Below are 22,908 nucleotides of genomic sequence, written 5' to 3' on the forward strand. Positions count from 1 at the left end.
GCTTGATGATAATAAGAAATTGAGAAAGAATTTGCTGGGGTGGTCTTGACCAAAGTTGTTCACCTTGATGAGGTCTTGGATGAGGTGCAAAGAGTTGGGGTGGTTTGGTTTAAGAATCTCTTAATACAGGGGCTCAAAGTGGGTGTCATGATATAAAAGTCAGAAATGACCATTATCACATGTGATTAAGATTTGAATTTTTCTTTGATTTGATTTTGGTTTCTTTAATGCAAAAGGGATTCTTTTGAGTTTAAAGGAGTTTCCAAACCATTGACACAAACCAATATGGCCTAGGTTAAGGATTTTCAAAAAAGGTCATAGCACATATGTGAGGTGATTTGCATTATTTTCTATTTTTCTTCTTTTCTTCTTCTTTGCTTCTCTTTGTGATCTCCAATTATCAAGGTTAGGGTTTTAGCAATTTTGACAAGCACACAAACAATCATCATTGCAAAAATACAAGGATCAAGCATGAGCAGAATGCATAGCACTATATTCAAATAAAAGTTTTTGTTAGTTCTAAATTTTGAATATTGGAAACCTCATTTCTCATTGATTTGAAATTTGGGATGTTACAGTTTGGGGAATTAATTTTTGAAAATTTTCAAATCAAACTGCCAAGATAGCATGTTAGCATCATTACCCACATGTTGATGCACCCTTGTGCCAAATTTCAGTCCATTTCAAGTTAGCTAGATCTAAAAATGCTCAACAACTGCCCGTTCGGGGTAGACGGGCATGATCTTTCACTACGTACCTCACTTTTGGGAGTGCTGTAGTAGGTAAATAATTTTTTTCTAGTTTGTTATTTTCCATGGAAAGTGTTAGCCACACATTGGCCAATACACAAGGTTTGAAAAGATTTCAACAATTTTCAATTTTGTATGAAATTTTGATTGTTTGGTCAAACCTAGGTTGACCTCAGTGTACTAAGAGGTTGTCAAACTTTTTTCAAAGTGAAACTTCTGTTCTAGGGTAATGTGGTGATGCCAAATCAGACCACCACGTGCTCACAATTTTCACAATACCCTAAGATGTACATGCTTCACAAGTGATGCCCCTAAAACCCTTGTTTCCGGACCACCCAACCATGGGATCACCATGAAACATACAACCAACCTAGAAAACCCAAGGTACAAAGGGTGGGGCACCCCACCATGCACAAGTGTGCCAAATATTGGCCCCATCCAAGGTGGTTAGATCTATATTAGGGCATGTTAGACCCATTTTGCCCCTAAAACCCTTGTTTCCGCACCTCCCAACCATGGGATCACCATGAAACACACATCCAACATAGAAAACCCAAGGTACAAAGGGTGGGGCACCCCAACATGCACAAGTGTGCCAAATATTGGCCCCATCCAAGGTGTTTAGATCTATATTAGGGCATGTTAGACCCATTTTACCCCTAAAACTTGGTTGATTATGAAGGACCTCATGTTTCTTCACACAAATGAAATGAAGTGGACATATTTTGTTTACACATTTCTTCTATTTTGTATCTAATTTTTGTACTAGAATACAATCAGGAGAAGCATTATCAGGATTAGCAACAAACAGCCTTGTCATCATCATATGCACAAAAGACGTCTTACATAGTAGTAGTTCTGAAACAAAATACACTAGAAACCATATTGTTCTTCAGACACTTAGAACCTACACAAACTAGTCTTGACATCACATTACATGATTAGTAGATATATTTACACATAGTTGCTGCAACAAGGGAAGCTGTTATGGTTGATCAGGTCTAATAGCCACGGCGACGCTTGCCCCCTGAACTGAAGAACCAGCCCCATTGTTGGTCACACTTGCGCAGAATGGCGTCAGGTGCCTCCTACCCTAGTTCACTAAGGTGATAATGCGATAGAGCTCATAGCTGACATATGCATCAGTAGCAGCATACTCGAGGTTCATGTCCGCAAGTGGCTTGTATTCCCAGAAGGAATGGCCTTCGCGCTTTTCATAGTCCGTCACGAACTTCGTCTTCATGTCGGCGTACTTGGGGTGGATGAGATGTTCAGCCATAGCAGCCATACCAGTTCTGGGACGACCTGGAAGCATGAACATGTCCTGAAGGTCAAGGTGTTTGCCATCTGGAATGTACAACCATTGTTTGTCCAGCAACCATCTGTCTGTCCTTATGTCCACACCGACGAAAGTATATCCCTTGTCCCAAAGGAAATTCTTCAGCCTGTTGATCCTGTCTTTGCACCTAAATTGCAAAATAGAAATCACTGTCATTCTTGTGATTGTACAGTTAATCCAAACTTGAAATTAGGTACATACTGAAGTGAGAAAAATCACTGTCATTCTTGTGAAAGCACAGTTCATCCAAATTTGAAATGGTGTACAAAATTAGAGTAAATTCCATTTTTTACCCCCTAGTTTTTCATTTGTGACACAAATTACCCTATTTAACAAAAAAATCTTCTACGTACCCCATTTTGTGCAACTTATGCCAGATTGTACCCCATTTAAGAATTTTAAGCATTGTAAGGCGATACCCAGTCATCGCGTCTACGTGCCGCCCTACAACGGAAGGCTATTATTTTCTTAGGATGAGTAATATCATATAAGACGCTTCAGTGAGTCATCTGTGGTTATGAGGAATGAGTCATTATCCGTGCACAGCAAACAATAATCTATCACAACACAACCAATAAATTCGTGTGTTGAGCTCGTAGCAACCACATATTGCCTCCGAGTCTTATTTTTTTAATTTGTTCTGTTAACTGAGATGGTTAATTGAGATGGAGAATGCTACTACTTCTGTATTACATAAACTTTGATGTGTGGTAGCCTCACTATAGCGTGGTGCATGCATGGTTTGTCTCTAGGTCAAGAGTTTAGTGTTCATATATAATCAAAGATTTTGAACACGGTCATGGCAAGCGTCGGCTCGAGGCCCAACTCTATGTCTCTATCATTAGCCGAGAATGGAGCACATCCGTTCCGACAATGGCACACTTCTGGCATACCGTGGCCACATGTTTTCATACCGCCATAGATCGCTGTCGAAGTTGCATGAGGAAATGTTGAGGCTACAGTTGGAGTACTAGCTCGCATCGCTATAAGGGATGATGCAAGCATCAGCCCAGCGCCATCTCCCGTCCACCAGTACACTTTCAGATTTTATGAAGGGTAAAATGTGGCATAAGTTTTTCTAAATGGGGTTAATAGGTGGAATTTTCATTAAATGGGGTAATTATTGTCACAAATGGCAAACTTGGGGGTATAAAATGGAATTCACTCACAAAATTAATATGTACCTGAGTTCTCCAAGAATAAAAGTTAAATTGAAGTCTTGCTATCTCCACCTATTATTAGGATACATTACTAAGGTCTTTTATTAGAATTCTTGGGCTTCACTATCCCTCCAAGATGTTTACAGGAATATAAATAGCATCAGGAGGCTGAATTAGCCAACCAAGAATTAACATACTAGCTCATTGAGCATGTCATGGCGAGAAACATCTAATTATCCAAAAAAAATATAGAGAATCATTTAATTGTGCGCAGAATACACTAGCTCTTGCCTGTCAGATCCATGACAGTTAATTTAGGTATCCTAAACGATTCATCAGTAGCAAATCCAACATTGCTTGCATTTCCGTACTCCAACAAATATTCAGTACCAAATCGGTTAAAATGGAGGAAAAATAGTTCGATTTATCTTTCCATTTGGTACCTGATTAGGTGGAAGATGAGGACGTGTTCCTTGATGGCAAGCTGAATGACCGCGATCTTGTCTTGGTTCCAGTTGTACTCGAGATCTAGACTGACAAATTTGTCGACCTCGTCCTTCAGCATCTCGTCGTACATGTCGAGGACACTCTCCATGGTGTTCCCCTCGTTGGTGTAGACGACCTGGATCCACGTGTCACCGTGGGGGTTGAACTTGTGCACCTCCGTCGTCCGCTCGCCGTCGTCGATGGTGTCATTGTTGGCGAGTCGCAGCAACGCCGACAGGCTTGCACCCATGGTGGAAGAGGAGAAGAGACGAAGGGGATAGAGAACAGCAGGACAATGGGGTTTTTCTAGTGTGAAAGAACAAAGTGGAACTGCAGAGTATTTACTGGAGGATGGTGGTGGTTGTGACTAGACAGGGGCGGCAATTCCTCGATATTTAGAGCGTCCGTTCGTATATCTAGATAAAATATTGTGCTTACCAGTATAACTGCAGACAACTACAATTACGTGACACTGGCCGGTGGGTCCCATGTCTCGTGGGGACATCATGTCAATGACTAACATTTTATTTTTGTACATGAAGTATTTTTTTTTGATGAGTCATTGAATGCCTCTGCTTATTCGGTCAGTGAATGCATGAGAATAAGTTAAACTTATTCCCTACCGTAGTAAATAACAATGTCTACTTTTATGTACGGAAGAATTAATTTAACTATGAATTTGACAAGAGTGCAAATAAATTGTTGAACACATCCGTAAGTGCACGAAATAAATATTGAAAACTGAAATATTGAAATGACTAATTTGCATAACTCATTAAATCATCAAACCTTAATGTCTTACAACCAAAAACTGATCTTGCAAATGTGCATAAAAGAATGTCTCGAAGATAATAAACTTGACCTTACAAATTGATGGATAAAAATAATGACCTAACCCTACTCATCAAGTGGGACATCTGGCACATGTGAAACAAATAGATAGATGCCATGATCACCAAGTTGGAGGATCATGAGCACCTTGTGTCCAATCTTCAACATAGGTTCCATCTTCATGAATTTATCCCATTTGTTCATGCACACACGCTTGTCCTGGTTATCATTAGAAATGGATTACGTCGATGATAGCCTCGTGTTAGGATGGAAAACAAGAGTATTAGCACTTTCTTCATCCATGTCTTCTGGAACAATACGACGAGGCAGCTTATGTTGTCAATTAGAAAACAAAATGGTCAGTTTTGTAACTCACATGGAAAAAGTAAATTACATTTTTGTGTAATGGAAAAAAATGAAAACATTTACCATGAAATTCCTGGTTGTGTTGGACCAATTCAAGGTATGAACTAGCCCATAAGATCTTCCAAGATAAAAATCACCAGCATCATTTTCTTCTACAAACATGTCAAGCTTGTCAACTTCTGCAATCACTTTCCCCATCATTTTCTAGTTAACGTATGTTCCCTCTGTTGTAGTGAGACGATCAACTATTTCTCTCTTAAGAATACCAAGAAAATAGTATTCTACAAAATAAAATGTGTGGTACACATAGTTATTGCACAGAAATCACAACTTACTTATATGAAAGCTAGAATGAAAATAGGAAAGAAGTATTATTACATGGATGAATGATAGGGTATTGTGGACAAACAACAGTGCTTGGTTCCAAACCCCTCAGTAAAATGGAGAAATGCACCTCCTGGTACAATTGAAGTTGGTACACTCTATAGTATTCCTTCCAAGCATCACCACTGATGAAAGTTTTATTTGGTTCATTTGTGACTTTAAACTCAAATAAAAAAAATTCTGGTGTGGTAAAGGACACAAAGAATATCCTTCTTTGATAAGCTTTCACATTATACTTTTTCAGCAAAGCAGCTCTTCCATAGCATGGGAGGACCTGGCTAGCATGTATCATACAATGAGAGGACAACAGATGCATGTAAAAATAACATATATCCCCCCTATGATTTTTCAATTTATCATGCAAGTCAAGCCGGCCACTAATTAAATAATAGTACCAGATCTACAACAAACGATCATACGTTAACACATCTTGCAGTAATAAAATCGTACCATCTTCTCCTCGAATCCTTCTCTTAGGGTAAAGTGGTACAACTTTTTGTGAGTCCTAGCAGTGCATAGTCCCTTTGTGTCGAAACAAACACCACACTACATGATAATTAGATGAGATCGTGAGTGCAGTCCATCAGATCTACAAATAAAGTCAATCAAACCAAAGTCCCTAGATATATCCTAAGATCTAAAAAAAACTATGTAGAATGTGTCAAGCTTGTCGACCAAACCAAATTCACTAGATATATCGTAAGATCTAAAAAAAACTAATGTAGAATAATGTGAAGCTTTCTCGACCAAACCAAAGTCCCTACATTTCATCACGTTGGCCAAACATAATGAACATACCTGGAGAGATAGAGTCATCGCCATAGCAGTCGTCGTGTAGGACAGTTCACCGACAGCAAGCTCTAGAGGGAGTTCGCGAGATAACAAGGATGAGAGATGGGAAGAGGCGATGCTAACAGAGAGAGGATGGGCCGGAGAGATCGTCAAGGGACCTATATAGTAATGCTCCCTAGATTGTGCAGATTGTTTGTTATGAATATTTTGTTTGTTTCAGAAAGTAATAATTAGTAGCCTTTAGCGGCCTTTCTTTGGTCAACCCTTATCCTTCTACCGAATATAAGGGAAATAAAAATAAAAAATGAAGCATGTATTTGAGTTTGAGGATGAAATTTCCAAAATTTTGCTTACCAAACAATTTTTTTTTCAAGATTTTCCATGGAAATTTTTAGCCACAGATTGGCCAATACACAAGGTTTGAAAAGATTTCAACAAATTTTCAATTTTGTATGAAATTTTGATTGTTTGGTCAAACCTAGGTTGACCTCAGTGTACTAAGAGGTTGTCAAACTTTTTTCAAAGTGAAGCTTCTGTTCTAGGGTAATGTGGTGATGCCAAATCAGACCAGCACGTGCTCCCAATTTTCCCAATACCCTAAGATGTACATGCTTCACAAGTGATGCTTCTTCATGAGTTTAGGGAATGAATTTTTGAAAATTTTCAAACCAAACTGCCAAGATAGGATGCTAGCATCATTACCCACATGTTGATGCACCCTTGTGCCAAATTTCAGTCCATTTCAAGTTAGCTAGATCAAAAAATGGTCAAGAACTGCCCGTTCGGGGTAGACGGGCATGATCTTTCACTACACACCTCACTTTTGGGGTAGGGAAACATTTTTTTCTAGTTTGTTATTTTCCATGGAAATTGTTAGCCACACATTGGCCAATCCACAAGGTTTGAAAAGATTGCAACAAATTTTCAATTTTGTATGAAATTTTGAGTGTTTGGTCAAACCTAGGTTGACCTCAGTGTACTAAGAGGTTGTCAAACTTTTTTCAAAGTGAAACTTCTGTTCTAGGGTAATGTGGTGATTCCAAATCAGACCACCACGTGCACCCAATTTTCCCAATACCCTAAGATGTACATGCTTCACAAGTGATGCCTCTTCTTGAGTTTAGGGAATGAATTTTTGAAAATTTTCAAACCAAACTGCCAAGATAGCATGCTAGCATCATTACCCACATGTTGATGCACCCTTGTGCCAAATTTCAGTCCATTTCAAGTTAGCTAGATCAAAAAATGGTCAAGAACTGCCCGTTCGGGTAGACGGGCATGATCTTTCACTACACACCTCACTTTTGGGAGTGATTTGTTAGGTAAACAATTTTTTTTCTAGTTTGTTATTTTCCATGGAAATTGTTAGCCACACATTGTCCAATACACAAGGTTTAAAAAGATTTCAACAAATTTTCAATTTTGTATGAAATTTTGAGTGTTTGGTCAAACCTAGGTTGACCTCAGTTTACTAAGAGGTTGTCAAACTTTTTTCAAAGTGAAACTTCTGTTCTAGGGTAATGTGGTGATTCCAAATCAGACCACCACGTGCACCCAATTTTCCCAATACCCTAAGATGTACATGTTTCACAAGTGATGCCTCTTCTTGAGTTTAGGGAATGAATTTTTGAAAATTTTCAAACCAAACTGCCAAGATAGCATGCTAGCATCATTACCCACATGTTGATGCACCCTTGTGCCAAATTTCAGTCCATTTCAAGTTAGCTAGATCAAAAAATGGTCAAGAACTGCCCGTTCAGGTAGATGGGCATGATCTTTCACTACACACCTCAGTTTTGGGAGTGATTTGGTAGGGAAACAATTTTTTTCTAGTTTGTTATTTTCCATGGAAATTGTTAGCCACACATTGTCCAATACACAAGGTTTGAAAAGATTTCAACAAATTTTCAATTTTGTATGAAATTTTGAGTGTTTGGTCAAACCTAGGTTGACCTCAGTGTACTAAGAGGTTGTCAAACTTTTTTCAAAGTGAAACTTCTGTTCTAGGGTAATGTGGTGATTCCAAATCAGACCACCACGTGCTCCCAATTTTCCCAATACCCTAAGATGTACATGCTTCACAAGTGATGCCTCTTCTTGAGTTTAGGGAAGGAATTTTTGAAAATTTTCAAACCAAACTGCCAAGATAGCATGCTAGCATCATTACCTACATGTTGATGCACCCTTGTGCCAAATTTGAGTTGATTTCAAGTTAGCTAGATCAAAAAAATGGTCAAGAACTACCCGTTCGGGGTAGACGGGCATGATCTTTCACTACGCACCTCACTTTTGGGAGTGCTTTGGTAGGGAAACAAAAAAAATCTAGTTTGTTATTTTCCATGGAAAGTGTTAGCCACACATTGGCCAATACACAAGGTTTGAAAAGATTTCAACAAATTTTCAATTTTGTATGAAATGTTGAGTGTTTGGTCAAACCTAGGTTGACCTCAGTGTACTAAGAGGTTGTCAAACTTTTTTCAAAGTGAAACTTCTGTTCTAGGGTAATGTGGTGATGCCAAATCAGACCACCACGTGCTCCCAATTTTCACAATACCCTAAGATGTACATGCTTCACAAGTGATGCCCCGAAAACCCTTGTTTCGGCACCTCCCAACCATGAAACACACAACCAACCTAGAAAACACAAGGTAGCAAGGTAGGGGCACCCCACCATGCACAAGTGTGTCAAATATTGGCCCCATCCAAGGTCTTTAGATCTATATTAGGGCATGTTAGACCCATTTTGCCCCTAAAACCCTTGTTTCGGCACCTCCCAACCATGGGATCACCATGAAACACACAAACAACCTAGAAAACACAAGGTAGCAAGGTTTGGGCACCCCACCATGCACAAGTGTGCCAAATATTGGCCCCATCCAAGGTGTTTAGATCTATATTAGGGCATGTTAGACCCATTTTGACCCTAAAACCCTTGTTTCCTCACCTCCCAACCATGGGATCACCATGAAACACACAACCAACCTAGAAAACACAAGGCAGCAAGGGTGGGGCACCCCAACATGCACAATTGCGCCAAATATTGGCCCCATCCAAGGTGTTTAGATCTATATTATTAGGGCATATGTTAGACCCATTTTGACCCTAAAACCCTTGTTTCGGCACCTACCAACCATGGGATCACCATAAAACACACAACCAACCTACAAAACCCAAGGAACAAAGGATGGGGAACCCCACCATGCACAAGTGTGCCAAATATTGGCCCCATCCAAGGTGGTTAGATCTATATTAGGGCATGTTAGACCCATTTTCCCTGAAAACCCTTGTTTCCGCACCTCCCAACCATGGGATCACCATGAAACACACAACCAACCTAGAAAACACAAGGTAGAACGGGTGGGGCACCCCACCATGCACAAGTTTGCCAAATATTGGTCCCATCAAAGGTTTTTAGATCTATATTAGGGCATCTTAGAACCCTTTCCCCCCTAAAACACTTGTTTTGGTACCTCACAGCCATGGGATCACCATGAAACACGCAACCAACTTGGAAAACCCAACCCAAAAAGGGTGGGGCACCCTACCATGCACAAGTGTGCCAAATTTTGGCACCATCCAAGGTGTTTAGATCTATATTAGGGCATGTTAGACCCCTTTCCCCCCTAAAACCCTTTTCGGCACCTCCCAGCCATGGGGTCACCATGGAACACACAACCAACTTGCAAAACCCAACCCAAAAAGGGTGGGGCACCCCACCATGCACAAGTGTGCCAAATATTGGCACCATCCAAGGTGTTTAGATCTATACTAGGGCATGTTAGACCCCTTTCCTCCCTAAAACCCTTTTCGGCACCTCCCAGCCATGGGGTCACCATGGAACACACAACCAACTTGGAAAACCCAACCCAAAAAGGGTGGGGCACCCCACCATGCACAAGTGTGCCAAATATTGGCACCATCCAAGGTGGTTTGCTACATTTTAGGTCAACGTACACCCCTTTCCCCCCTAAAACCCTTGTTTCGGCACCTCCCAGCCATGGGGTCACCATGGAACACACAGCCAACTTGGAAAACCCAACCCAAAAAAGTGTGGGGCACACCACCATGCACAAGTGTGCCAAACATTAGCACCATCCAAGGTGGTCTGCTATATTTTAGGGCAAGTTAGACCCCTTTCCCCCCTATAACCCTTGTTTCGGCACCTCCCAGCCATGGGGTCACCATGGAACACACAACCAACTTGGAAAACCCAACCCACAATTCGATAAGGATTGGATTAGCACTTGTTTAGTTTCCCTTGGAGCGTGAAGGATTTTTATCCAATAAATCTTGAGTTATTATCCTATCTGAAGTATGATTGAATTATGATTATTGCATTAGATGTATGAATTAGGATGAATATAATTGCACTTTTTACTAACATTTCTGAAAGTTAACACACCATTGGTCTGATAGCCATTATACAAAGTAGTTCAACCCATTGACAAAACACAAACTACAACTATACACTTCACAGAACATCAAGCTATATTTAGGATGTGTTTGGGGCATCTCCACTCCAACCTATCTTCGTCTTCTTCTCCTCCGGCCACTCGTCCCACGGGACCCCAGGAAAACGAATAGGGCTTGTTTGATCATAAGTACGAAACCCCCAAGCCGCGTCACTCCATTTTTCATGCCCATCGGTGATGCGCATGTATGTCCACCCTTCATCCGCCCTGGAGAGCTTGGTGCTGGTCAATTCTTTTCCCTTGCTGCTGCTCGATGCAGAAGCATTTGTGCCGCTCGTTGAACTGGGTTGCACTGCTATTGGTGTTGCTTGCAGAGGTAGAAGGTGGCGCTGTCCATAGTTGCAGAGACGGATTATACGGTACAGTTTGTACGCCACAAACCCATCTCTAGCAGCATACTCAAGATTAATTTCATCGAGGGGCTTCTTCTCCCATAACTTGTGCTGGCTAGATGGGAATTCTTTCTTCATTCCTTTGTAGGTCTTGTCGATGAGGCCGGCTGCCATGTCAGCCATCCCAGTCCTGTCGCATTCAAGCTTGAACAAGTCCTGCAGATCAATGTGGCACTCACCTGGTATCTCAATATTCCAACTTTGCTTCATTGCTTTTTTGTCATTTCTTATATCAACGCTAGCAAAGTGTACACCGCTGCGTAGGAAATCCATGAGTTTCGGACACCACGGATCGCTACTACTCCACCAAAATATTGAAAGAGAGACAAATGTTAAATATTGTTGTGAAAAAAATATACTGAAAGTGAGTTGTGAAATGCACTGAAATTATTTGATGATATTTCATTTCTACTTGTCGTTTAACAATTTTAGTTTGAACTTGAATGGAAGTACCTATTGTTGTTCATATCAGTACCTTGAAATGGATTTGGAAGTTGAGATTGTAACCATAAAGATGAATGAGTAGTACTAGGTTCGTGAGGGTGATTTAGCATTACTAGAAGCACATAAATAAATAACAACTAACTAACCACATCAACAAGATTGACAGATAACATAAATGAACTAGTATGAAGCATCAGATCTAGATGAGAGAAGTTGTGTAAAACCTGGTTTTACCACTGATTTGAACACAAACTTATGGAAGTTCTACTATCATACATAACAACAGATTTTTATATTTCAATACAGTACAAGATTGATAGAGGGTTTTTAAGCCCGGCTGAAAAAATCGAATCTACATATATACCTTGACCATTGGTAGACTAGTACATGATTCTTCATCGCGAGTTGGACGACGGCAATCCGATAGTCATCTTCGTATTTCGGGTCGCAGTACTCGAAGTCGAGGCCCATGAATTTGTATTCTTCCTTGCTCAGCCATTGCTCGTACATGTCTACAATCTTGCTTGCTTCATAGTTGTCATCGGTGTAGATGACCTCAATCTCGGTCGTACCATGTGCGACAATCTTGCGAATTTCAGTGTTGTGGTTGGTAAGTTCATCCCCCTCCATGGCGTGGCGTAGGAGGAAGCCGAAGAGGGCAGTGGAGAAACAGAGGAGAAAGCAGGGGAGGGAATGGAAGACGACTTGGTGGGGAGTTGAGAGAGGCACCGTAAAAATGGCAACCGCCCCTCCTATATGTACCCACCTTTTGTGGTAACAGACCGACATGTGGGCCCAAGTGCTTTCGATGGCATCTTCCTCTCGTATTGTCACATCCACTTCGCACTCCTCCTCTTTGTTTACCTACCAAAATTTACTCCGAGAAAACCCCCTTTCGGCAGAGGAGGGAGACCAACGTGCGCCGGCGCCATCCATCTCTCGACCTCGCCGCCTCTCGCTCACCATCCCTCTCTGCCGTCGCATTCTCTCAACCGCCATTGTCGCCCTTATCGTCATCGTGCTGCAGATTGACCCACGTCGCTTCGATTCACCAAAGATCCATCGCGGGCGGCACTCAGGTTACTACTTCTTCTTCTCTTCTAGATGCGATTGCAGAACGATTTGAGTTCAAACACTAATTTTGTTTTCATTTCCAAGTACTTGTCCCGGCAGGAAAGAGTTGTGCGATCTTGTGCTAGATATAGATGTACCACGTTTTTATGTTCCATGTCATTCATGATTGATTGGTGTGTTACACATTTATTACTAATTGAGATGGTACTTACACAATTACATGCATCTGATTGAGATGTTGGACTGAACCTTCCTGTGATGGAGCTAGGAATTTTCGGCACTGTAGTCAACTCTATTTTCTCTCTTTTTCAGTTGGGTCTTGCTCCATAAATTAGTATTATTTAACACTAATTAGTGAAGGTTTTGCTAGTATCACTAGGGTCAGCTGACACCACAGCTTATAAGGGAGCTCCGTCCCTGGTACCTTCATGTAATTTTGATACTTCCAGGTGCCAAAATGATGGTGGTAGCTGGTGTTGTGTGTCTATTTTTATAGGTAGGTACTTTGTGATGTTGAAAGTAAGAGCTCTGGTACTCACTCACACTGCCCTTTTTAGGACCAGTAGCTATTTTTAGTAATTTCCCTTTTTTCTCTTCAGCAGTACAATGTGAGCCCTTTTACTCCTTGCTGCTGCTAGACTGCATTTAGTCCTAAATTTCTAGTGAAACTTGCTGGTTATAGAATGCGTTTACTCATGTTTCAGAACCTTACTGTTTTGGCATGTCTTCTAGATGTAACTGAAGTCAGACTTTTTTGTATGATGAACAGGCGGGCTTGCACACGATGGACTACGAGTTCTTTTGTCGTGGTATCGTCACGGCATATGCCATAGGGTGGCTTGAGTTAGGTGGTTCCTGCTATGGTCTACGGCGGTTTCCGGATGCGGGTATGAGTACGAGCGACATGGCGACGTACCCAGGTTCGGGGCCCTCGGATGGAGGCAACACCCCTACTCCTGCTCTAGAGTGTATATGATGTTCGACAGTACAATGGTGCTCCTTGAGCTGTCTCCGGCTTGAGAGAGAGGGCTGGAGGTAGAAGAAGGCCTCTCTCCTTAGCGGTTTTGCGTATGGAAATAAGTTGTGATCGATCGTCCCTCGCACAGGAGGGGTGGTGTGGCTTATATAGTGCCAGTTACATTTACAGAGAGGCCCCTATAGCCTACTGACCAGGCCTGCCGGCTCCGGCTTTCCTGCATCCTGACGAGGCGATGGCGTCACCGGTCGTGGGCGTCGCGTCCGCCCTCCTGCCGAGGTCAGCGGAGACGGGACGTGCCGAGCGATGTGCGCTGGGCGCCCGCTGTCTCCGCCGGTCGCCCTGCACCGCGTGACGTAGGCAGGCCATGACGGGAATCTCTGGCGTGGGGCACTATTGTTCTACAGTGCCCCTCGCTTTACACTGGAGATGAGGCCAGCGTAGACTTTTGAACCCGGATAGCCTTTCCTGAACCTTCTCCTGCAAGGCTCACTAGCCTCGAGCCGATCAGGGAGAACGAAACCAAGCCGGACATGGCGCGTAGAAGTCGGCCCAGCCATAGCGCAGCCGGCCATGACTGGACCAGCGTAGACCTGGGGTCAGCCGGCTCGCAAGGCAGCCGGCCACGGCTCCAACCGGCTGCTCCTCAGCCGGCCTTTGCCGCGGCCAGCCGGCCTCGAGCCAACTATTCCCAGTCTTTTGCCATACCCGGGGTCTTCCCCCCGACATCTTTGCTATAATAAATGATGCTTCATCTGACAAATTGGTATGGTACTCAGTTTAGGTGTCATATTTGCCAGATTAGGTGTAATGATGTTCATGGCCTGCTCTATCCTTTGTTGCAGTCGCTGCCTAAGAAGTTCGCGGACTTGTTGGAGTGCCGTGAACCCCGTGAACTGAAGGTGCGTGAGGTTGGCATTCGGCGTACCACCACGTGGGACATGGATGTGTGGTTCGACGGCATTGGCCGCATGTTCCACAAGCGCGGCTGGGAGTGTTTTGCCTGGATGTACGGCCTGCAGCAATTTTTTTTCTGATCTGCAGTTACGATGGCCGCGATGTTCTCACAGTCAAGATGTTCGACCTGAGCATGTGCCGCATTCAATATGACGCGACCTACAGTACGTGCACTCTATAACCAAAATGTCAATTCTACAGTTTGTTGCCGGAAATTAAGCTGCATTTTTTTATATGATAAACAGAGGGATATGTTAAGATGGAGTTGTCAGACTTTGAGTTCTACACGACCCTAGATGACGCTCCATTGGACAAACTGGTACGCTTCATCGACCCTAGAAGTGCTCTTGGAGCATTTGTTCACTGGATATGGCAAATTTGAGCTCCCACTGAATGTTCATCTTTTCAAATAATGTGCATAACAACCTGATTGCTCAACTTTAATCAAGTAGAACTGATTACTTGGTACTACTTGTTTACATATTTATAGTACTGATTCATCATCAAACAGTATCCTTTTTTTGTTGTAAGCCCTCTTTTCCATCTATTTAACTTTGATATTCCTGCAGATGCTGCCAATGAAGTTCGCGGAGTTGCTGAAGGGCCGTGTACCGCGTGGACTGAAGCTGCGTGAGGCGGACGATCCGAGTAGCAGCCCGTGGGACATGGATGTGTTGTTCGATGCAGCTGGCTGCATTTACCTCGGGCGCGGCTGGGAGCAGTTCGCCCGAGATTACTGCCTGCAGCGTGGCAGTTTGCTCCTCTTCAGTTTCGGCAGCGACGCCTTCCTCACCGTCAAGGTGTTCAAGCTAGACATGTGCCGCAGGCACTACTACTACGACCACGACACCAGTACAAGCAGTGAAACTGGCCCAGATCCCAGGACTGATGAGGAGTCCACAGATGAGGAGTCCATGGATGGGGATGACCCATTTGACTCTTCCATCATCATCTCCCAGAGAGCTGATCTTGATGACGATGAGAAGGACCGCATCCGTGAGCTTCTAGCCTCAAAAGATGAGTACATTGGAGTGCCATATGTGACTCGTTTGACGAGGACAAATTTGGCCAGAAATGAGATGGTACGTATGGTTCTAATGCTATTTTTGTTTTTCTACACAATTTGAGCTTACAACGTGTGCCTTTGTATGACCTATTTCTTTTTGTCTTTCATCCCCATGTTTAAAATCCAGAAACTATCTAAGTCCATAGCGGACAGCGCAGGCATTCTGTCTTCAGGCCATGCTGGGCTACGCCTCGGAGCGTCAGTGGCGTTCACCACAGTTCTGTACAACACAGACAGAGACAGCCACATTATTTTTGGCAGGAATACATGGCGGGAGTTCCTTAAAGGCAAGCATTTAAAGAAAATGCAAGCTCTTCTCATTACACTTTGGAGCACCCGTATCCGCCACTTGGACGTGAAGATTGTGATGCAGGCGGTGTCGCCCTAGTTGTAGTAGACTGCTAACCAAGACATTCGCATGAGATCATGAACACATGGATGCCTGTATTTATCGTAGGGGCAACAGTGATGTGCTTGAGTACATTGATCACCAAAACCTTGTGCTGTTGATGTGCTTCAGTGCATTGAACACCAAAACCCTATGATGTCTGCATCTGCAATGAAGATTATTGGTCTTCTCTATTTTTTCAGTGGCAATTTGACATTTGCAGATATTAATAACGTGGCGGTAGCTAATTAGATGCATGACATAATTGTTTAGGGGCATTACATGACTCATGTGAGACTTTCACATGTTGTCATGTCCACTTTTGTCACAGTAATAGATTGATGCACCTTTAACAGTTCCTGGCCTTCCAAATAGAGAGGCTAGCTCGCCGATTTATCAGGTTCTCCATTCACCATAATTTCTACCGTTCTTCAGCAGTCCGTTTCCACAGTAGCAGAGGTACATTGTAGTTCTATGAGGAGGTTCAGACCAGAAATGCAGGCCTTAGCCTCAGCTTTCTCCACACTCGAACGCCAGGCCAGGAATTCCCATTTTGATAGAATAGTAGAGCCCTTCTTGCATCGTCCACTGCCACCATTTGTTCCTTCCATTCTAATCATTAAACACAATTTTTTTAGTAATATTACTGTTTGCAAGCATATATATTTCATATATTGCTTACAAATATTAATTTCCAAATTTATTTAATTTTTCTTAACGTTCAAAAAACCATTCAACAAATAATTACGTTCCCACCAATGTAGTTTTGGCCAAAAATTTAAAACCTCCCGCTAAAAGGCCCGTACATAGAGACTCTGCGAATTTTTTTGTTCCCACCAAAAACCAAAACCATCTTTTTAACCTTCCTGCTAAACTATCTCCATAACTAACCACGACAGCCAAACTAAACGCAATCACTGCGGCGAGTTTGTTCGCGATTGGATCTGAGCTCCCTCATCGTCCTCACCGGATTCAATGGAAGGCTCTCAGGTTATTCCTTTGTCATCTGCTCTTCGGCCGTAAAGATGTGCAGCGCACTGATTTTTCTACCCTAGAATTACTTGCTGGCACCAGGCATCGTTGCCACGTTAGGCGCCGCCGCCGCTGCTTCGCCCACACCGGAAAAAATGCTGAGGACATCACGGTCTCCATGACGCGCCTCCCGCGTCCGCACTAGCGTAAATCTGTTCTCGAAATTGGTTTTTCTAGGATATTCTTTTTTCAGTTCTTCTCTATTCTTCCTCTGCTCCAAGCGTAAATCTGTGTATGAAGCTCACCTGGTAGATCATAGGATTTCATGTGTAATTCGAGTTTGCCATGTTGTGCACCATCGTAGTGACGATGGGAGACTCGTTATCCATGTGAAAAATGCCTCTGTCAATTTTCAGCATGTTGTTCCTCTATTGATCATTTGTGAATACATATGTTTTTCTTATCGTGTATTGAACTGAGAATTAACGATACATGCATGCTTCATTTTACAAACTATTCTTTTATTTACATAGCCATGTAACTATTCTTTTATTTAAGATCTGCGAATTTACTGATTATTTTTGTGCTCATTTTTCTTCTTCTATCTAACTGTAGACTCGCGAGGAGATTTGGAGAGTTAATCTGTACTACGAAGATGAGGATAAAAAAATAAAGTTATGGAAACAACAATCGAAAGATCTGACATCTGCTATATGGAATTGGTCAATATGATTGAAAGTGTTGGCTTCAATATCGCGTTTGATTACCTCTACTACAGGGTAAAAAATGCCCATGGCAGAGCACAACTTGTTCCCATCGAGCATGCACCTGAAGTGGAGAGAATGATATCCCTGCACAATAATGAGAAGAATATTAACATGTATGTGTGTAGGGAGAAGCCCAACATTGATATTGCAACACCAGGGTCTCAGAGTGTTGATGAAAGCGGATCCACCAGAAATAAGTGAGTGTACACTGTCTCAGGTTTTATCCTTTCATCCCAAATCTCCATTGCACAACACCTTCAATACAGACTTTAATAAATTATTTCCCGGACACATTTTAATGCATGCTTTAACTAATCAACTATTTGGATTAACATGCAGTTAGGGATGCAGCAACTGAGGACCAAGATTCAAACGAAACAGAAGATACAGACTTCTCCTCCACGAATGGTACACAAGTACATCAATTATTAATCAGGTTTTAGAATTGTGCGCATTGCTAATGCTATGTCCATTTATTGTTTACATGTTCGGTAAAGAAAGGATCAGTTATGAGGAATAGGGTGGATACTTTACAAGCTTACATAAAAAACATGGAAAAGCCAGATCTGGTAATTTATTTTTGACATTAAAGACATGTCGAACATTTGCTATAATGCACAAAAACTTGATTGCTGAATTGGTGCAAATGGTAACCTGATACAGGAACTGAAGAACAATCTAGCACTCCAGTGTGTGAAGATGACATGTGCCCCCTTACTGAATGGCCACTACTAGGAAAAGGCCTAGCCATAAGATGGGTGTTAGTGGCGCACCAGAAGGGCAGTGCGCCACTACTACTTAGCAGTGGCGCACCGGAAAGTGGTGGGCCACTATTAAAAATGTAGTAGTGGCGCACCTCTCCTGCGGTGCGCCACCACTAAGTTTGACCATGGGTTTGACCCAGCCTTATACATAGCAATGGCGCACCGTGCAGAGGTGCGCCACAGCTATTTTTTGTAGCAGTGGCGCACCTCTACATGGTGCGCCATTACTATGTAAAGGGGAGGGTGGACATGTTTGGGCATCACTTAGTAGTGGCGCATCATGCTTGGTGCGCCACTGCTAAGTGGTGCCCAAACATTTCCACCCCCCCGGTGGATCGCCTTTTCGAGTTTGGAAAAAATAAAAGAAATAGATAGAAAATTCAAAAAATTAAATCCTTTGAAATGCCCATGTAATATGTCATCTAGGTTTAGTGAAAATTGAAAAAATTGAATTTTGATATATTATGCAAAATGGCATCATCTTTCGGTAAAACGGGTTTTCTGGTTGCATACGACCTCCGATGAAAAACTTTTTTATATCAAAATCGATCTACTCGAAATTTCCTATTCGAATTCAACGGCCTACGGCCGTTTGGACAAAAAATGGATTCGTCAATTGGAAAACAGAAACAGGACTTTTTTCATGTTTTAGATTTTGGGCAAAAAATAGAAAAAAAATAGCGGTGGCGCACCCATGCCTTGGTGCGCCACTACTAAGCTTCCCGCCCACGAAATTCAAAATGGGATTCAAAATGGGAGGAGCCGGCCACTTACCCCCTCCTCCCTCCTCCCTCCTCCCTTCTCCTGCTCTCATTCTCCCCTCCTCCTCCTGCTCTCCTCCTCTCCTCTCCTCCTTTCACTCCGGCGACCTCCTCCTCTACTCTCCTCCACTCACTCCGGCGACCTCCTCCTCTACTCTCCTCCACTCACTCCGGCGACCTCCTCCTCTCCTCTCCTCCTTTCACTCCGGCGACCTCCTCCACTATGTCGAGCTCCGGTGACCTTACTTTCCGGCGAGCTCCTCCACTATGGTGACCTCCGGTGACCTTACTCTCCAACGACCCTCCGGCGGCCCTCTTGTTCATCCTCTCCTACATCCTCCATCTCCTCACCTCTCCTCACCTCTCTTCACCTCTCCTCACCTCTCCTACCTCCCTCATCCATCATCACCGGCGGCTAGGCTAAGAAAAATAAGAATGAACATTGCACAAATAATTCTAGCAACAAGAACGAGAAAAAATAACGAGCAAAAAAAATTCGAAAAAAAATGTGCCAGATCCAGATCCAGATCCCGATCCAGATCTAGAAATTTCAAATTTTAGTAGTGGCGCACCTTGTTTCTATCCAGTGGCGCACCTCAGACATTTAGGAGTGGCGCACCATGAAGCTAGTAGTGGCGCACTACCTGGTGCGCCACTGCTAAGCCAAATAGCAATGGCGCACCACTAGTGCGCCACTACTAAAAGTTAGCAGTGGCGTGATAGTAGTGGCGCACCACTAGTGCGCCACTGATGGGTAAAAGTGGTGCGCCACTGATTGCCCTTTTCCTAGTAGTGGGCCTTCCCATGCTCGCCGCTACCGCCCGAAACTACAAGACGGTACTAGTTTTTTTTACATGTATGTCCTCCTTTCTTACAATGTACTACACAGTAATACAATTCTTTGTGTATGTTTTAGGCTGTAGACGCTGACACACCCAAGAACAAAGGGCGAGGTGTACTGAAAGGTTTGAAAGCAAGTAAGAAGCGTCATGCCAATGGAGCTGGAAAGCTAAATATTGCATTCTCTGATAAATTGGGCGGTGCAGTAGGAATGAACTACCGTTCATTCAAGGATGACATCGTTATCATAATGAAAAGAAGGTTACCAATTATTGGAGTGAGGAGGTGGGCGGACATTCACCTTGGCATCCATCGACTAATAGTTTCAGATATGTTGGTGAGTACAACCTTTCTCACATGTGTTGTTTTATTTTTTCATCCATAATGAACTACTAAAGTCTATCCGTTTGTTGTACGCATTACAGGATAGATATGATCTAGAAGATACACCTGAAACAGAAGAGAAAATTCTAAAAATTGTGAAAGAGCGATACAGAGGCTGGCGGGCATCTCTAAGCAGCACCTACAAGGCATACAAAACAGATGATGCAAGAATGTCAAATATACCAGAAGATTTACAACCGGAAGAGTGGGAATGGATGATTCAGTACTTTGGCACTGATCAGAAATTCAAGGTTATCTCTATGCTCATAGTTTGTGAATTGTGTACTGTCATGAAATGGCTTGTCTCACTCCTTTTTTTTATCACTGAATGTGTAGGAACTCAGCCAAAAGAACTCGGATAACCGGAAGAAACTCAAGACAAACCATAGAGCTGGATCAAAATCCTACTCTCAACTGAGTTTTGAGAATGTATGAGCCTACTCACTCTGCATGATTCGCTGCTCACTGTGCTTTAATGTTTGTAGCATCTAATTGTTGCACTACTTGCAGAGAAATAAGGAAACTGGAGAAGAGCCAGACTGTATTGCTCTCTGGGAAATCACCCACTGCAAGAATGGATCATGGACTACCGAAGAGTCCAAAAAAGTTTACGTGAGTATACTGACTTAGAAGCTACTCTAAACTTACTTAATGTTGTTTTTCGTGTATGGTTCTTCATCTGATGTAAGTGTTTTTTTCGTAATTCGGAAAAAGCATGTCAAGACATTGAAAATAGAGAAACGGAAACTGGAGGTCCAGTTTCAGTTGAACAAAGAATCAATATTTTCTAGACTGCATATAAAGAATCAGTGAAATGCAAGTCATCGCAGCCTTGTGGGTTTGGATACATGGCCAAACTGCCAACTAGGTCTGAAAGGATTAAGTTTCAGGTTGAAGAGCAAGCTCGTGCTACCCAAAAGGTAAACTCAGAGCTCAACCAGCAGGTCACGGAATTAAAACAGAAGTTACAAGATGAACGTGATACTATGGATGAGAAGATTAATTTAGAGCGTGCTGAGAGGGAACGGCTTGAGGAGAGGTTAGAGGAAGAGCGTGCTGAAAGGGAAAGAATGATGGAATTTGAGCGAGCCTCAAGAGTGGAATTTGAGAAAAACTTGATGGCAAAGTTAGCTTCACAGTTTCAATCACAGTTTCAGTCACAGTTTGAAGAGTTCACCAAACAGATTGAAACACAGAAGACGCAAACAAATAAGGTGATGATAGTCATATGCTTCCAAACTCCTAAGTTTTAGCTGTTTACTTGCATTGCCAACAATGCACATCGTTTTCGTAGATTGAAACACAGCAGACGCAAACAAATAAGGTGATGATAGTCATATGATTGCAAACTCCTAAGATTTAGTTGTTTACTTGCATTGCTAACAATGCACATCTTTTTCGCAGAATCCTAAGAAGGCAAACCTGAAAGAAAATATTTGTCCAAACCTGCAAACACCACTTCTAGAGAGCCCTGCAAAGAAAATAGTTCCTCCGCACAACACGTTACAAAATACTCGAATGTTTAAAGCATTGGTAAGTCACAAACTTGTGCAAATTGGTACTAGTACATACTATTTTTGCTTCACTCACACTATAGCCTAGCTGCACCTGCTTCTTATGTTTCACTATGTGTTGTTGCTGCATTGACTCACAACTAATGTTTTGGCTTCACCAACACTAACACCTAGCTGCACCTGCTGCTTATGTTACACCATGTGTTGTTGCTGCGTTGACTGACAACTTAAACAAACAACAGATATGTGCTAGCTACGGACATGGTCACATGAACTTAACTTTCCTTTATTCTTGATTGCAGGATGGACATGGAAATAGAAATGGAAAAAATTAGATGCACTGGATTCTACATCACCTACATTAGGATAACTACGATATATTTGAGTTTCATTTGATCCATATTAGCTATGAGAATTATGATTTGTATGAATATACATATTGTACGTACGGTTTTGAATATTTTTATTCAATGCCCGCATTTTTTGTTTCCCCTAGTTTTTTATTTTTTTATTATTTTTAACGTGGCAATAGGTTATTACCACGGTAAATGTAGTGTTGCATCAAGTCTCAGTCGCCACGACTACCTGTTTTGTTCACATGTTGTGATAACTTGGCCCCACCAACAAGGGTTTTGTTTAAATAGATTTTCTCCACTAACATTCTAGCCGTTGTGATAGAGTGGTGATGACCCACAAGTATAGGGGGTGTATTGTAGTACTTTCGATAAATAAGAGTGTCGAACCCAACACTACTAGGAAAAGGCCTAGCCGTAAGATGGGTGTTAGTGGCGCACCAGGAGGGCAGTGCGCCACTACTACTTAGCAGTGGCGCACCGGAAAGTGGTGGGCCACTATAAAAAATGTAGTAGTGGCGCACCTCTTCTGTGGTGCGCCACCACTAAGTTTGACCATGGGTTTGACCCAGCCTTATACATAGCAATGGCGCACCATGTAGAGGTGCGCCACAGCTTTTTTATGTAGCAGTGGCGCACCTCTACATGGTGCGCCATTGCTATGTAAAGGGGATGAT

General features: G+C 42.5%; 1 protein-coding gene and 1 pseudogene across 1 annotated transcript; one reads left to right on the top strand and one right to left on the bottom strand.

Moving 5' to 3' along the window:
- Window positions 1–1,842: 1,842 nt before the first annotated feature.
- Window positions 1,843–3,984, bottom strand: LOC127304084 (uncharacterized). The gene is made up of 2 exons (XM_051334796.1): window positions 3,692–3,984; window positions 1,843–2,215 (listed from the first exon to the last, which is right to left on the bottom strand). The coding sequence occupies exons 1-2, from the start codon at window positions 3,982–3,984 to the stop codon at window positions 1,843–1,845; spliced, it is 666 nt and encodes a 221-aa protein (XP_051190756.1).
- Window positions 3,985–13,700: 9,716 nt separating this feature from the next.
- LOC127298220 (uncharacterized) lies at window positions 13,701–22,213 on the top strand (annotated as a pseudogene).
- Window positions 22,214–22,908: the final 695 nt, after the last annotated feature.

Source organism: Lolium perenne, chromosome 5 (assembly GCF_019359855.2).
Source record: "Lolium perenne isolate Kyuss_39 chromosome 5, Kyuss_2.0, whole genome shotgun sequence".
Classification (NCBI taxonomy): Eukaryota; Viridiplantae; Streptophyta; class Magnoliopsida; order Poales; family Poaceae; genus Lolium; species Lolium perenne.

Coding starts and splice junctions, on each gene's coding strand:
- LOC127304084 (XM_051334796.1), bottom strand. CDS start 3,984: ATGGGTGCAAGCCTGTCGGCGTTGCTGCGACTCGCCAACAATGACACC. Junction 2,216..3,691: donor CTCATCTTCCACCTAATCAG/GTACCAAATGGA, acceptor TTTGCAATTTAG/GTGCAAAGACAGGATCAACA.